Source organism: Athene cunicularia, assembly GCF_003259725.1.
Source record: "Athene cunicularia isolate RWA chromosome 1 unlocalized genomic scaffold, athCun1 chr1_part1, whole genome shotgun sequence".
Taxonomy (NCBI): Eukaryota; Metazoa; Chordata; class Aves; order Strigiformes; family Strigidae; genus Athene; species Athene cunicularia.
Window position 1 is genome coordinate 6,728,494 of NW_020799091.1, and position 17,715 is coordinate 6,746,208.

General features: G+C 46.8%; 1 protein-coding gene across 1 annotated transcript in view; it reads left to right on the forward strand.

Moving 5' to 3' along the window:
- Positions 1–8,838: 8,838 nt before the first annotated feature.
- CCDC90B (coiled-coil domain containing 90B) overlaps positions 8,839–17,715 on the forward strand; it is a 19,660-nt gene continuing 10,783 nt past the window's right edge. Inside the window, exon 1 of the mRNA XM_026854594.1 lies at positions 8,839–9,093. Coding sequence (XP_026710395.1) covers positions 8,839–9,093 — 255 coding nt within the window. The remainder of the gene's footprint in view (positions 9,094–17,715) is intronic.

Below are 17,715 nucleotides of genomic sequence, written 5' to 3' on the forward strand. Positions count from 1 at the left end.
GGATTTGCCTTGGTTGAAAGCAAGTTTATAGAATAGCAGCCTGAAATCCTTTAAAGTGTGGGATACCTTCCTCTCACCTTTGTAAACATGAGTGACTCACGTGAGCATTCGGACTCTGCTTTGCTCCAACCTCCCTCTCAAACCATGAACATTTTGTTCAGAGTCAATGACAGCAGAAGCCCACCTTCTCTCCAGAGGGATGATTTATAAAAGTAAACTTGCAATAGTGTTTGTTCTTTTTGTTTTCTTCATGCTAAATTACAGGAATCTGCAAGGAAGATAGGAATCATTAAAACTCTGAGATGGAGAGGAGTCATTAGATTTAATCCCTTCACATACCAAATTTCTGTACTGTCTATTTCTTAAGTGATTCCGTGTCAGGTGATGAGCTTTACTTGTCAGGTTATTCAAGTCTCATCATCAGAAAATGCGTTATAGAGGTTTCATTTTCCATTCCCTAACTTAATCCTATTACTCCTTAATTTAATCCTATTACCAGGATTGTTGCTGCTAGCCATGTCCACACATCAACACTGAGATGAAGTTACTTTAAAATGTGGCAAGTCAAATAATTTCATCACAACTCCCAGAGCAGCACAATTTCTCAGTGGGGTCTGTTCCAGAGGGTAGTTCCCCTCAAGCATGGAGGGGATGGCATGCTAATGCTAGTTCACCTATGCCAGTTAATTGGTGTTCATCAATTAGGATTGTGTAAGTAATTTTCCTGAGCATACAGGAGAGACTAGACCTGGCACAGAACATCTACAATCATAGCTAGCAAAATAAAGCAAAACTGCTTCTTTGCACTCCTTCTGGATATTTCAGAAATTCCCCATGGGCTTGTCTTAGCTCTGAGGTATGATCTCGGGTTAATAGTTTTGATTAAAGCAAGGGAGGAAAAGAAAAGGGGAATCAGAACAGAAATAATACCTCAGATCAAAACAATCCTTTCTTCAGCTTTATTTCAGTGTTCTGTATAATTTGTTTCTAACCGCTATTGAAACAGAGGTTGGCTGCTTTTCAACAGCAAAGCTTAAATATATATATTGTGCATATATAGACGCACACACACGCATAAATATGTTATACATATACTATTAAAACTGCAAAACCAAACATATGCAAGTATCATAATGCCAGATTTAAGGTTACCTGTGCTCACATTGTGCATGTGTTATGACTCAGTTGTAAATGCCATGATCACATGCTATTTTCCTTAAGACCTCTGTTCATTCAACACTTAAGTATGTACCTCTGTGGTTCACAGAAGTGTGGGTTAACCCTCTACTTGAAGAGCTGTGATGAACTTGCAGCATCTTCTAGTCTCTTCATTATACAATATAAAGCTAAGAGAGAAAGCAAAGGGTTTGACCCAAGCTAATGCCCTGCCAAAATTCCCATGCTGCTTCAAGGTATGGGAATACCAGAGCTGCTGGCTCAGAGAGACCTGAAACATTTTGTCTTAAGTTCTCAAATTTAGCCATGAACAGAATTTCCAATTTGGAAAATTTCACCCCAATGATTAAACTGTAGTAAGAAAAAAGATTTTACACTAGGAAGTGACTAGACCCTGACAATAGAGCCAGAAAGCCTCTGTGCTACTCATCTTTGCCACTGAGCAACTTCTGACCTCTGAGCAGTGTCATGCCCTTGTTTCCTCAGTTGTTCTCTCTGTAAATGGTGCAAGCAGGCAACATTTCCACACTAATAAAAGACCTCATCTGTTGTATAGAGCCATGCTCTCTACTTCCCAGTGTTCTGATTTTACTGCAAAGGAGTCTGAATTCCACTTCAAGCCCTCCCCAAGTCAGCTTTCCCTTGGCATCCCCTTAAGATCTCATCTTTTTGCTCTTCTGATCTTAAGCATCATTTGCCCTCTCATAGACTTAGGCTGGAACTGATGACCTACCCAACGTTTATTCAGAAGTCATTCTCCTGCCACATCAAGCCTGGGAGGTTTATCATTGAATCACAGAAAGGTTTGGGTTGGAAGGATCCTTTAAAGATCATCTAGTCCATGGGCAGGGACTCCTTCAACTAGATCAGGTTGCTCAGAGCCCCATTCAACCTCACCTTGACACCACCACCTTGAACAACTTACATAAGTTTTAATTAGAATTGCCTATTGTGATGGGAAAGAGTTCAGTTTTGCATGACACCTGTAGATACTGAGAAACATTTAATTTCTGAAGAAGGGAATAGAGCTATCTTAAGGGAGTCTAAAACTCCAATTCAGCTTTAACCTTGTACTGGTGGCTGGGAAGCCTCTTTCTTCATGGTTGGATGCATTCCTCATGTTGCCATGGTTTGAGCCTAGAGGGAAACTGAGCACCAGGCAGCTGCTGTTTCACTCCTTCCCCCTCAGGAATGGGAAAGAGACAATACAACAAAAGGCTCAGGAATCAAGGTAAGGACAGGGAGGGGTGACTTAACCATTTTGGTCACAGGCAGAAGACAGACGTGAGGGGATGAAAAAGAACATCAATGTAATTCAAACACAACCAACAACAGCACTTAACAAAGTAGGACAGTGAGAAGTGTAACCACATCTTAAAAACCCCTTCCCCCCACCCCTTCCTTCTTCCTGGGCTCAGATTTGCTCTCAATTTCTTTATCTCCTCCCCTCCAGCAGTGCAAGGGGCAGGGATTGGGTGTTGTGGTCATTCCCGCTGCTCCTTCCTCATCAGGGGGAGGACTCCTCACACTCCTCCCCTGCTCCAGTGTTGGGTCCCTCTCATGAGAGACAATCCTCTGCAAACTTTCTCCGACATGAGTCCTTCCCACTTGCTGCAGGTCTTCCCAAACTGCTCCTGTGTGGGCCCCTCCTACATGTTGCAGTCCTCACAGACCAGAACAACAGCAGGGGCTTCCCACAGTGTCCCAGCCTTCTTGGGGCACAGCCACCTGCTCCGGCATGGGGTCCTCCACGACCTGCAGGTCAACATCTGCCCCACCGTGGCCCTCTATGGCCAGTAATGGGGCAGCCCTTCCCCCTCACCATGGGCTGCAGGAGAGTCTCTGCTCCAGCAAACCTCCCCTCTCCTCCTTTCTTCCACTGACCTTGGTGTTCACAGAGGTGTCCTCCTCACAGCCCCTCCTCACAACTCCAACTCACAGATTCTCCTTAAATACGTTCTCACAGAGGCGCAGACACCATCGCTAACTGGCCTGGCCCTGGCCAGAGCTGGGTCTGACTTGGAGCTGGGGGAGCTTCAGGAAGCTTCTCACAGAAGCCACCCACCGCTGTAGCCCCCTCTCCCACTACCAAAACCCCCGCCACACACACACACACACAAACACAACACACATGTCTTTGGACATGCATAGATGGTGTTGATAGGGAATTTGTTGTGCACCTTTCTCAAAGTAACCACTTCATGTATCCTGTAAATTGAGACAGCAGTTACCATGTGCTTCATAGCTTCAAGCTCTTCTTCAGAACTCCAAAACCAGTATTTTTTCATTTTAGAAGAAGCTGCGATTGCAAACCAGAAAGGGCAAATGACCATACATTTGAGTTCCTAACACTCAAGTTTTCATCTGCCCCGGAGAGGGAAGCTGAAATGGCCAAAACCTGGTTAATAAAAGACTTATCATTAGCTCACATAAATCTTGTCCCTTGTTAGGACAAACCCATCTCCCCTCAATATAAGAAACAGAGGAAAAACCTCATCAGGGAGATGGCTTCCATTTTCTGTGTATCTGTTACATAAGTCAGTAAAACTGCTGAAAAGGAGCATTATAACATTTAATGAGATTGATTGCTGAGGAATCAGCACAGCATTGGAGCAATGAACTCCTCCTTTAACAGAATAAAAATCAAGTCTGTAGTATATTTGCTTATTCATTCCCATTTACAATCACTACAGCAAACTGACCTGGAGGTCCCTGATGCAGAAAGCCTTTGTTTGCACGGTTTGTGTGCTCTTGGCCAGGAACAAAATACTTTTTATTCATGCACTGTAACAAAGCAGGGGCAGAATTTGCTTTTGGGGAAAATGATCAGAACTTGAATGACATCAGCAGAAATTTGGTTTCAACTGAATTTCAACTCGCATAAAGCACTTCAGAGGTTGCCAGCAAAAGAGTCTAACAGTTTTGCAATAAACCCACTCCTAATTTATAGACATGAAAATGGGAACCGCATTTAGCTAAATGTGTGTGCGTTCGCATCATAAAGTCAGCAATTTCATAATTCAGTTACCTACTGAGTAAGACTGACTCCTGAGGACTGAAGGTCAGGTGTGGGCTCTCTTATTTTGGTAGTTTAGACACTTCATGTTTAATGAACATTTGTGTAAGATGACAGAGCTCTTCAGTGTAAACTGCTGTACCTGGAACAGGGGAGAAAAATTACCTCTTTTAACTTCATTATGAAACGGCACATATGACTCGCTGCAGTCATTTCTGAAGGTCTGTGACATTTTGCAGTTGGCTGTAGCATATCTAACCATTACGGCATTGCTGAGAAGACAAATGTCCTTACAGGCAAATGTAGCTAACAGCACGATGGGTTGCAGGACACATGGATGAAGTGAGCATCTAGAAATGAGCAGCTGCTACAGTGACATGTGTCCCTTGACACAGCCTCACAATTCAGGATGACTGTACCCTCTGTGTGTTGAGGGAGCTCTAATGGAGATGTCTCCATGTCTCCACTTGTCTTGAAGCAAGCAGTGTACCTTCCTGAAGTTAATCTGTTAAATTTTTTAAGATCCCAGATGGATTTACTTTAACTTGCAAAGAAATGTATTTGCTCTTTTTCCAGGCTCATAAATACTTGACCTCTTTGTGAAAAGCTCTTAGTCCTGGTATAATCTATTCAAGCAAGAAGATCTGTGAAAACAATGGTCTGCAAGCTATTCCCATGGTACAGAGCACTGTGGTTAAGTGGGTGCTGTGTGTGCCTATGTAGAAGTGCATCGATGCTATGTGGTCTCAAAACACTAAAAGTGCCCTGTGTAATCCAAGGCAAAACATTCTGGACTCCATCAGAATTTCTGAGCAACTTCAGGAGCCATGAAAAACTGTCTCCCTGGGACCTATCAACCATTTCCATAATAACTTGTAAATAAGATCAGTGACTTTTTATGAACTTGTTTATGAACTTGTGCCAGCTTCTCCAGTACATCTGGGTCCTTCAGGATCTTTGCTAGAGAGTTGTTCAGGGTCTGGATGGGATGGAGTTATCAGTTTTCCTAACAGCCCCTGTGGAGCTATGCTTCAGATCTGTGGCTGAAATGCTGTTGACAACACACCAATAGTTGGCTATTGCTGAACAGAGCTTGCACAGCATCGAGGCTTTTTCTCTTTCCTACTCTGCCCACTCCACCCAGCAAGCTGGCTGGGGATGGGCAAGGGACTGGAGGGGATCCAGCCAGGACAGCCGACCCCAACGGACCAAAGGGATATTCCATACCATACCATGTCATGCTCAGCAATAAAAGCTCAAGGAAAGGAGGAAGAAGGGGGGATATTTGCAATTATGGTGACAAATGGTGAGATCCTCCTTGCCAGGAAGTGGCTAAACATCTGCCTGCCGATGGGAAGTAGTGAATAAATTTCTTTCTTTTTTTTTTCACTTTGTCTTTTGCTCTCCCTATTAAAAAGTCATTACCTCAAACCACAAGACGCCACACCCTCCTTCTGGTTTCCCCCCATTCCACAAGAGAGGGGAGTGAGCAAGCAGTTGAGTAGGTTAGCCAGGGTCAAACCACAGCACTCCTTTTTCAAGCACATTATGGGGCTTGAGATAACAACAGTTTTGATTTAAGTGTCCTATAGCAGTTACAGTTGTTAACTTGCAGGGTTTGTGCTGGTCAGGGAGCTTGCTTGCTTCACCAGAGTCCAGGGCTTGTCAGTGGCTGCTTTTGTTGTTTGCTGTGGTGCTTATCACTTTACTCCACTGTGCCTGGACACATTTTGATAAAAGCAATGGCCATGTGCCAGGGCTGGCATATGGCCCTGGCACTGATGGTGTTCCTGCACTGTGAGCTACCTTGCAGAGACAACAAGGGATAACACCTCCCTCTGCTTCTCCAGGATGGATGTGTCCAGCTCTGCTGCATGGGGTCCCAAGTTTCTTCTACATCCTCATGTATGCTGTTTGATCACATTATCTATATTATATTAGTATAGATTATCATAACCCCATGGCAGGGGGATTGGTTCTAGATGATCTTTAAGGTCCCTTCCAACCCAAACCTTTCTATGATTCTATGATCTAACATCACTGGCTTGTTTGGTGTGTGGAACTTGGCTTGGTCCTGGCATAGAGTAAACATTTTGTTGGAAAGGTGTCAGAGAAATGTGTCCCAAGTTGCTCAATTGGTGGTGGCAGAGTTTGTGCCAAAGGCAGTTATCACCACTGATAGCCTGAAATTTTACACCTGAACAGGCCTGGAAAATTGGCACACCACTTGAATGAAGGGTGTCTTGACTAACCCAGTGGGACCTAGCGACTTCTAGAAATGCTCTGGGGCTTGGCCTGTGCCTACTGACCCTCTGTCCAGCACCATCAGAGGAAGCAAGACAAGGAAATGACAGGCACCAAGGATGGCACAACCACTTGGGCCCTAAACCTAAAGAAGCTGTGAGTTCTGTGGAAAAATGACAGCCACAAGCCAGGTGGGAGATTGCTGCCTGGTTGCCCCCAGTGTTGGGATACTGGGGGTCCACTGTCAGAAGTCAGGCAGCAGGCATGCCAGGCAGCTGGGATCCCTTAGTAGGAACACTGGGATTGACAAAGTGATTGGAAAGAGAATTGAAACCCACAGCCTTTGGACGTGGTTCCTGTTGACTGTCAAAGCCTGTTACTCCCTCAAGGACTACGTGGTATGCTGCCTGGGCAAGTGGACCACCACTGAGGAGGGTATCCAACACTTGAGGGAACTAGAGATGGTGGGACTGCACCCAGTCCATATGCCAGAAGGTGGTATGTAACTCAGTCGCCAAGGAGAGCAGCTCCAGTGCTGGCATGATGGGCAGCAGAGCACTCCAACGCAGTGTACAGGGGGGCTTCCCAAACTGGAAGGGGAGCCAAGAGACCCTCCAGGAGCCAGCAGCTCAGCTACAGCAGCTGATGGGACCTTGGTGGGGTCAGGAGCAATGGTGGCCAAGCTCCCCCACACCTATAAAAGAAACCCTTAGGGAGCACTAGTGACCGGGAGCACTGCAATCAGGGAGGGCAAACAGGGTGTGCCATGTCAGCAAGGGCATGGCATAGCAGTTTGTGCAGAGGATTGTGCAGAAGGATATGCAGGAAGGACGCTGAAGCCCTGCCAGCTTTAAAATAGATGTGAAGGGAGAAAGGGATAAAACCAGGCTCACTAGCGATAAGCCTGGGGGCAGCATGCCAGTGTTTGAGAGACATTGTGCTAGTGAGATCCTCCAGTCTGCCATCTCAGTGGATGTATGGGATGTAGGTCCGTGAGGCAGCAGACACAAGGGTTACTGATGTGTTAGAAACCACAGAAGCACCTGAAAATGGTCACATAGGAATTAGGGCTTCTCACTGCAAAAAGGGGGCAGGATCAATAGCCCAGCTGAAATGCATCTACACCAATGCACACAGCGTGGGCAACAAACTGGAGGAGCTGGAAGCCACTGGGCAGCAGGAAAACCATGACATAGTATCACAGAAACATGGTGGGATGATTCACAGAACTGGAGTGCTGCAATGGATGGCCGTAAACTCTTCAGAAGGGATAGGCAAGGAAGGAGAGGTGGGGAATAGCCCTGTATGTATACAGAGTGTTTTGACTGTCTAGAGCTTAATGATGGTGACAGTAGGGTTGAGTGTTTATGGGTAGGAATTAGGGCAGGCCAACAAAGAGGATATCATGGTGGGAGTTGGTTACAGACCACCCAACCGGGATGAAGAGGCAGATGAAATATTCTATAAGCAGCTGGCAGAAGTCTCACAATCACTAGCCCTTGTCCTCATGGGGACTTCAACCTACCAGATGTCAGCTGGAAATACACTACAGCAGAGAGGAAACGGTCCAGGAGGTTCCTGGGGTGTGTGGAAGATAACTTCCTGACACAGCTGGTGAGGGAGCCAGCTGGGGAAAACTCCCCACTGGGCCTGATTTGTGAACAGAGAAGGACTTGTGGGTGATGTGATGGCTGGAGGCCATCTTGGACATAGAGACCATGAAATGATAATAGTTTTCCATTCTTGGAGATGTAAGGAGGGGGGTCAGCAGAACTATTATCTTGAACTTCCAGAGGGCAGACTTTAGCTTGTTTAGGAGCCTGATTGACAGGGTCCCTTGGGAGGCAGTCCTGAAGGGCAAAGGAGTCCAGGAAGGCTGGACATTCTTCAACAAGGAAATCCTAAAGGTGCAGGAGCAGGCCATCCCCATGTGCCAAAAGACGAGCTGGCTGGGAAGAAGACCAGCCCGGCTGAACGGGGAGTTTTGGCTGGAACTTGGGGAAAAAAAAAGGAAAGATTATCATCTTTGGAATAAGGGGCAGGCAACTCGGGAGGACTGCAAGGATGTCATGAGGCTATGCAGGGAAAAAGTGAGGGGCCAAAGCCCAACTAGAATTTAACCTGGCTACTGCCATGAAAGATAATTAAAAATGTTTCTCTAAATGCATTAGAAACAAAAGGAAATTTTACTGGATACAGGGAGAAACATAGTGACAAAAAGATGAGGAAAAGGCTGAGGTACTTAATGCCTTTTTTGCCTCAGTCTTTAATAGTAAGTCCAGTTGTTCTCCGCATACACAGCCCCCTGAGCTGGCAAACAGGGACAAGGAGCAGAACGAAGCCCTCTGAGCCAAGAGAAAATGGTTAGTGACCTGCTACACCACTTAGACACACACACGTCTATGGGGCTGGATGGGATCCACCCAAAGGTACTGGCCGAAGTGCTCAGTGAGCTACTTCCCATCATTTATCGGCAGTGCTGGATAACCGGGGAGGTCCCAGTTGACTGGAGGTTAGCAAATGTGACACACATCTACAGGGAGGGCCGGAAGGATGATCCAGGGAACTACAGGCCTGTCACTCTGCCCTCAGTGCCAGGGGAGGTTATGGAGCAGATCATCTTAAGTGCCATCATGCAGCACATACAGGACAACCAGGTGATCAGGCCCAGTCAGCATGGGTTCATGAAAGGAAGGTCCTGCGGCCCACTGAGTAGATGAGGGAGAGGCTGTGGATGTTGTTTACCTGGACTTTAGTAAAGCCTTTGACACCATTTCCCACAGCATTCTCCTGGAGAAACTGTCTGCTCATGGCTTGGATGGGTGTATTCTTCACTGAGTAAAATCTGGCTGGATGGCCGGGCCCAAAATGTTGTGGTGAATGGAGTTCAATCCAGCTGGCGGCCGGTCACAAGTGTTGTTCCCCAGGGCTCAGTACTGGGGCCAGTTCTGGTTAATATCGTTATCAATGATCTGGACACGGGGATCTAGTGCACCCTCAGTCAGTTTGCAGACGACACCCAGTTGGGTGGGAGTGTTGATCTGCTTGAGGGTAGGGAGGCTCTGCAGAGAGACCTGGACAGGCTGGAGCCATGGGCTGAGACCAATTGTATGAGGTTCAACAAGGCTCAGTGCTGGGTCCTGCACTTGGGCCACAACAACCCTACATGACTCTACAGGCTTGGGGAAGAGTGACTAGGAAGCTGCCTGGTGGGAAAAAACCTGTAGTTGTTGTTGGACAGCCGGCTGAACAGGAGCCAGCAGTGTGCCCAGGGGGCCAAGAAGGCCAATGGCATCCTGGCTTGTGTCAGCACTAGCGTGGCCAGCAGGGACAGGGAAGGGATCTGACCCCTGTACTCGGCACTGGTGAGGCCGCACCTCGATTTCTGGGTTCAGTTTTGGGCCCCTCACTACAAAAATGACATTGAGGTGCTGGAGCATGTCCAGAGAAGGGCAATGAGACTGGTGAAGGGTCTAGAGCACAAGTCTTATGAGGAGTAGCTGAGGGAACTGGGGTTGTATAGCCTCGAGAAAAGGAGGCTCAGAACAGTCTTTATCGCATTCTACAACTACCTGAAAGGAGGTTGTAGCAAGGTATTAGTCTCTTTTCCCAAGTAACAAGCAATAGGACAAGAAGAAATGGCCTCAAGTTGTACCAGGGGAAGTTTAGATTGGATATTAGGAAAAATTTCCTCACTGAAAGGGTTATCAAGCATTAGAACAGGCTGCCCAGGGCAGTGTCTGAGTCACCATCCTTGGTGGTATTTAAAAGATGTGTGGATGAGGTGCTTCGGGACATGGTTTAGTGGTGGGCTTGGCAGCACAAGGTGAACAGTTGACTTGATAATTTTACAGGTCTTTTCCAACCTGAATGATTCAATGATTCTATGATTCCATAATTCAGAAAAATAGGCAAGAGGAGCACCAGGCAACCCAGCACTGAAGTCTTCTTTCCCTAACTAATTTCCGTACTAGAATATTCTTGCCTTCAGCCACACACAGAATCTACATATTGATCTTTCACAATGGTGAGATGCTGACACAGGATTTGGGCTTCTCAGTACTACAGGAGTACAAAGAACAAGCAAAAGCTTCTGCTGATATGTCAGCATGCCTCCATCGACTACAGCAACTTAGACAAGACTTAATCAAATAAATCCATGACCAGGCACTTTATTTCACTGTCCCACTTTTCCTTCCCCACTGGGGTCTCAATGTTATTCAAGACACTGACAAGGAATAAAGTCAACAGTGTCATTAGTACCAACCACAGCTTCAAAGTCTGTCTGTCCCATACTCCATCTAAATTAAATTTGATAAGATTTATCTGAGCCCAATGTAACTAAATTAATAATGCAGAGCACTGGCCTATCCTACCACAAGCTCCTGTGCCCCACCCTGCATGTTTTTTTCAAAGGTAATCTAATCTAATTTGCTGCAGATGTCGTTATCTAGCTGGAAAGCAGACTGTGATAGGCACTCCGGGAGGAAGGAAGCTTTCCAGAAAGCATGGTTCAGTGAATTCCTTTATATGAGGAATACAGAATCTATTTTGTTGTTGCTGATTCTGCACTGAAATTACTCACCTTCTCCCTGCTTTTTGTCTCCACATATTTGTGAAGCACAGTTAAGACTCCTAAGCCCAAATCAATTCAAAATTGAGTGGAATCCACCAGCTCTTTCCTCTGGGTTTTCTGTAACGAGTTTAAGCAACTCTGGAGAGCTGCTGGCTAACAACATCCTGCCTGCAAGGTACCTCTGGCAAACGAGAATTAAATTGTGTCAGATGTTTACTAGCAAAATGCTGAAGTACAGTAGCCTGCAGTGGTATAGCCTGGCTTTGCAACACCAAAGAGAAGCAGAGCATGACACTTTGACCTGTGTAGTGATGGAAAAAGACTTATGCTGTCTTGTGCTCCTTAATATATACAATCCTAACCAGTGCTGAAATGATTAGAGGACAATATTATGATTAATAGCAAGGGTCTTCTAGACACCAGCTGTCTTCTCTCCCACTCCAGGCTGTTAGACCTCACTCACCTTTGCCTCCCAAGCTGTATCTTGCAATTTGGCTTTGTCACAGCAGAGTGCTGAGGGAGGCATCAGAGCCTGTTCTACTTCCCGTGGCACAACCCCCCACGATACTCCCCCCATGAGGTGTAGGTGAACAGGGTTGGGAGGCTGGTATGCAGGTGTACATTGGGGCAGGGATGGTAGATGGATGGTCCCAACACCAGGTGAAGGATGAGTTGGGAGAGGATGAGGGACTTCTGCTGCACTCAAGACACTAGACCACTCTGTATTATGGCAAACTTCACAGGTTGAGTCCCAGCAGAGATTTTAGCATGTATGAAGGCAATCTTCTCCAAAAGTCCCCACCTGGCCTCTTTCCCCCAAGGTGCAGTAGTGCTGCAGATCTTGGTGGTGGCATGTGTGAGATCCCGAGTCAAAATGGAGTGGGGAATTGTCTCAAATCTCCATCTTGATACAAGCAAAAGCAAGCAGACAGGGTCTGCGGAGGGGGGGGCAGTGTCTGGTGAGCCCTCATCCCTGCTCCCGAGAACCACATAAACTACCCATCTCCTGCACTTACATGCCTGTGGAAGGTAACCCTCGATCATGCCACTGCATGTGTGCACCCATGGAAAGTAACCTTCGGTCAAGTCTGGCGAGGGGGGAGTGCAAGACCACCAAGGCCCCCACAGCCCACCAACTCATTTCCAGAACATTCTCAAACTTTCATTGCACTTTCTCAGTGACGCCAGAATCCCCGCCTGTAGGGGCGGGCACTTGTAGTATATGTAGTGTTGTCAGGCACATGCCAACTACCAAAGAACCCCAACTATGAGCAGAGGTCATCACTGGATCCAATGGTGGTGATATCTTTTCTTCTCCTTCTTGCTCCCACTCCTTATTTCTTATCATTCTTTTTTTTTCTCTCTCTCTCTTTTCTGACCTCATTCTAGGTACACAGGAGTGATCTTGTTGCAAGTTTTGCCTAAGCCACTGTTTTCCATTGTGTTCAGAAGTTTTGGTCATTATTCGAGTTTTGCCTAGCTGTTATACTGTCCATTGTGTCACTGCTGAGTTTCAAGTAAATCTGTTAGTTGGAAAAACCTTTTGAGTGATTGTCATCACTCCTCTTACGGCACAGAGAATTAAAATAACCTCACCCTAGTCCATAGAGTGAGACAGGACAGTGTGATGCTCTATTTTCCCAGTTGCAGGACTGAGGTGGAATCCTGAAGGACTCAAGGAGACAGGCAACACCTACCACTGCTTACCAAAGTTCCCTGTCTCCTTGACTATCCTTTTCCATGCTGGTTCACTTAGCAGCAGGACTGCTACAAAACTACCCAAATGACCAGAAAGAGCTCCAGAGAATCAGGGTGGGCACCATGAAAAACAATACTGGAACTATCTTTTAGCAGGGAACAAGATGCTTCCAGACTTCAATAAAAGCTGTGTGACCAACACCTGACCACCAGAGACTGACAAGAGGCTAACAGCAGAGAATGGACTAACAGAGGTGAATTCTGCCTGAGCATCCACAGAAATAAAATCTATATGAGACCCCTACCCATCAGCCCCAGCTTCAACGGGGAGGCATGACTTATGACATGCAAACAATCACTTGGACACTTTTACCATCTTAAACTCCTCTTTCTCTTATACTCTGTTCTGTTTCCTCCCAGAAACTATGCTGGGGCACAGGGAAAATAAGGAGGTCATTGACGACAGCCAGCATGGCTTCACTAAGGGCAAATCATGCCTGACAAACTTGGTGGCCTTCTATGATGGGATTACAGTGCTGGTGGATAAAGGAAGAGCAACTGACGTCATCTACCTGGACTTGTGCAAAGAATTTGACACTGTCCCACATGACATCCTCGTCTCTAAATTGGAGAGATGTGGATTTGATGGATGGACCACTTGGTGGATAAGGAAGTGGCTGGATGATCACACTCAGAGAGTTGCAGTCAACAAAGAGCCACATGTCCGAGTGGAGAGCAGTGAGGAGCACCAGCGCTGTTTAACATCTTTGTCTGTGACATGGACAGTGGGATGAGCGCACCCTCAGCGAGTTTGCTGACAACACCAAGCTGTCTGGAGCAGCGACATGCTGGCGGGAAGGGATGTGCCATCCAGAGGGACCTGGACAGGTTGGAGAGGTGGGACAGTGCAAACATCATGAAGTTCAACAAGGCCAAGTGTAAGGTCCTGCACATGGGTTGGGGCCATCCCAAGCACAAATACAGGCTGGGTGATGCTGGACTGAGAGCAGCCCTGCGGAGAAGGATTTGGGGTTATTGGTGGATGGAAAACCGACTTTGTGCCAGCAATGTGTGCTCACAGCCCAGAAAGTCAACCATGTCCTGGGCTGCATCAAGAGAAGTGTAGCCAGCAGGTTGAGGGATGTGATTCTCCTCCTCTACTCCACCCTCGTGAGACACCACCTGCAGTCCTGTGTCTAGCACAGGGGCCCCCAACAGAAGAAGGACATGGAGCTGCTCAAACAGTTCCAGAGGAGGCCACAAAGATGATCAGGGGGCTGGAGCACCTCCCCTGTGAGGACAGGCTGAGAAAGTTGGGGGGGTTCAGCCTGGAGAAGAGAAGGCTCCGGGGAGACCTTATAGTGACCTTCCAGTACTTAAAGGGGGCTACAGGAAAGAAGGAGAAAGACTCTTTATCGGGGGGTGTATGGATAGGAGGAGGAGTAATAGTTTTAAACTGAAAGAGCATAGATTTAGATTATATATAAGAAGGAAATTATTTACTGTCTCTGAGAGCAGAGAGAAAGGGCATTCAGCACTCGTCATCTCTGAAAGTCCAGCAGCAGTTTAGGTTTCTGAATGCAGTTTAGGAGACACCTAGCTTTGAAAATCTTTTGTTCATTTAAACTCAAGACAGGAACTTGCTAGTGATTCAGTGTGAAAATCAACCCTAGGATAGCAAAGATCTCAAAGGAAATGGAGAAAAAAGAAGGTATGTGTGCTTGTTGTTTGCAGGAGTGCACTCAAGAGAGATGGTCCTTTCCAGCCCCACATACCAATGACTAGATAGCACCACCACTGACAATACTAAAACTTTGATCTGTATCCTGAAGTCAATGGAGACAACAGAGAGCTCCCATAAAGGATGCCAGACAGTGAAAAACATACATGGTATGAAAAACAGGGGGTAAGGCTATGAGTTACCTTGTCTTATTAGTCTCCCTCTTTTCAACCACCTCATTGGTTTCAACATTTTTCTGTTGGGGTCCACAGCTGCTTGCTCTCCTTATTATCATCTGTTTGAGAGGAGTGCCTTTTACCCTACAGCATCTTTGCAGAGTATGGCAGCACGCAGTAATCCCTGCTGCAGGCCCTCATCCAGATGGATGAACAGACAATATAGAGATGTGTTACTTGCATGCATGAAAAAGATGTAGGATGGATGGCTGAGAGCATAGGAATAGCTGCCCTCCACTGTATTTGTATAAATGACAATAAATAAAACAGAGGAAAAGGGTGAGTTATTCAGAATACACAGTCCCATCGTCAGACCCTGTCTGGCTGTAGGCTGCTGCCCTCCTACGGCAAGTTGGGGCAGCCGCCCTTATCTCCACAGCAGCTCTCCGTATTACTAAAATGAACTGAGTTCAGTTGCTGGTACCGGCTGCCAGAAATTACACCTTCCAAACACCCAGTTTGCCGGCTCACTGTCTGTCTGAAGTAGAGAATTAGCACCCTGGGGCACTGAGCCTTTTTGTCCTGCGAGGGAAGCCTTTGTGGTTGGGAAGGACAGCAACTGCCATCCTGAGCCTGCGTGTGACATTATTAGTACTGAACAATGATGTCCCTGCAGAGAGGGCGCGGATCTCCCTCCGTGACAGCTTTTTGTTGCTGTTGTTGGGTTTTTTTTCTAATGTCTGTATCTTGGCAACACAGGAGTTGTTGACTTGGAAACTCAGTGCTTTAAATAAGGCTAGGCTTGTTCGAGCGTTTCTGCTGAATCCTGCATCTGTTACCATGGCAGGACTGGGAATTAAACTTCAGCACAGGTACCAGACATCTGCTTTTCTGAGAGCACCCTTCCAGTGAGTCCCTTGGCTGCTTGCCTTCTTTATCACCCTGGTTCAGACAAGTGCCACTGGTAGCAGTGCTTCTTCCCCCAAATATCCCATACATGTCTTCCACCTTTGTCCTCATCCTAGAAGTCCTCTGAATGAAAGTCATGCCCTGAAAGAGGAAATGCCTCTGAATGAAGTAAGAGTCTCCCAGCTGGCTCTTAGAAACGGAAGGAAACAAGGCAGGACCAAAGCCTCATGTAACAAAGTCCACTGAAGCCATAGCCCCTTCCACCGAATGGAGATGAGTGGTTCAATGAAGCCTGAAGCCAACCTGGCAGCAGAAGGGACTTTCAAGTAGCTGAAAATCAAGGGAGTTTTATTACCAAGGAGACTCTTCTTCTCTGAAAGCCTGAATTTTTACGTGCTCAGCTTAAAGCACTGCATCGTACTAGCTGTGAGAGAAGCAGGCTTCTGGAAGAGCACAGAAGGCTGAGTTCAGACAACCTGCAGCTGCTGGTAACTGCAGAAAAATGCATCCTTTTTACTCACAGATGTCTTCTATCATGGCTCTCTCAAACTTTACTATTTCAGTCAGAACTTCTAAGAAGTACCACTAGCAATCTTTTTTTTTTTTTTGGTTTGCACTTTTATTTTAAGATGTATCCCTGAACTTCCAGAGTGAAGCAGATGTCTGACAGAGCCTAAAGTATTGTATTGTAACTAGCACAAACTGAAAAACAAAAATTCAATTTTGCAAAAATATTCTCAGGCTGTGAAATCTGTATTTTGCTCTGACAAGGAGTAAAATGAAAACAGGTTGCAATTTGAAAGCTTCAGAGTTCAAAAGCGCAAGGATCCAGAGTCACAGTTTCATCTTTCAGAACTGGAGCCAGGGCTGGTTTTGCATTTAGAGCTAGGGATATTTGGACATAGGCAGAGCCAGGCTTAGAGTGGTTCACCTATGGAAGCGGTCTGAGGCTAGAGTAAGTTCAGGACAGAGAAGAAGGGGAAATCAGGCTCAAGCAGGAGTAGCTCACATCATCCAAACAGAGCTGGGAGAAAATAGGGCCCCTTAGACTATGCACAGTCCTCTCCATCACAAATCTAATTCTAACTCTGTATACAGGCATGAAAGTCTGTATGTCAGAGAACTTCACAGCTCTTTTTCCAGTCCGTCTTCAGATTGCACATGTGCAGTGAGTACTCAGCTCTCACATCACTAGACACTGTATTTTTGACCAATAGTTTTGCAGCCTCCAGAGCTGTATTTTTCTGTTCGCACTGTTTGCATGGATGCTCTACGCCTGCACCTGTGCAGGTTCGAATCGCTCGGAATTTTGTATGGCCTATTGCAGGCAGCCTGCTTTTTCTCTAGACTGCCTGCCCAGAAGGCAAGCAACATCAAGGGCTCTTACAAGGAATGTCTTTGACAAGCTCTCCAGTGCTTGGATAAATTAAGAAGTCTGTGTTACTCAAACCCTGGTTTAAGCACTCTCTGTGGTATATTGAAAGCATAGGGCACACCTTCCTGTATTCCTGCATACAACTCAAGGATGCTCCACCGGGCTGACAAGAAACTCAGCTGGCCCCGAGGCTGCCCAGCTGCTGCTCCACAGCGTGGCACAGATATAGCCACCACACCTTCACGGGTTGTTTCAGCCAGATCTGTCACAGCCAACCTCCCCTGGGTGCACACGCTGTCCGGCAGCAAAGCCAGGTGTCCTTTATTCAAATCGCAGTGCAATATCCGGTATGTTTTTCCATTTCTGGGCTTTGTCAGAGCACTGCTCCTCTCTGATCCCTCGGACCAGCCCTCTGACACAGCGCTCTCTCTGGACATCCCTTCTCTGTACATTTTCCAAGCAAAAGCAGTCTGCAGATTTTTTTTTTTTCCTGTCTGGCTCTCCGCACGCGGTGCTCGGTGGGCGTTTTAACTCTGCCTGTTTCATCGTGGCTCTCAAGAGGCATCCACACCTTTTACACACCCTGCAGCACCAGAGCCCAGGCTGCTCGCGGCTGTCACCGGCCTGAAACCACAACCAACGCAGACTGATTTGCTACAGCTGATTGACTACAGATCAGCCGCTTTCGCATCGCCAAACCTTAGCCAAGCGACGAGAAACGCTTGTGCTGTGGAGCAGCCACGTTGCTGACAGCGATTTGAGCTTCTAAGCGGCGAGGAGGGCCCCGAGGGAGGCCCCGAGGGAGGCCCCGAGCAGGGCCCCGAG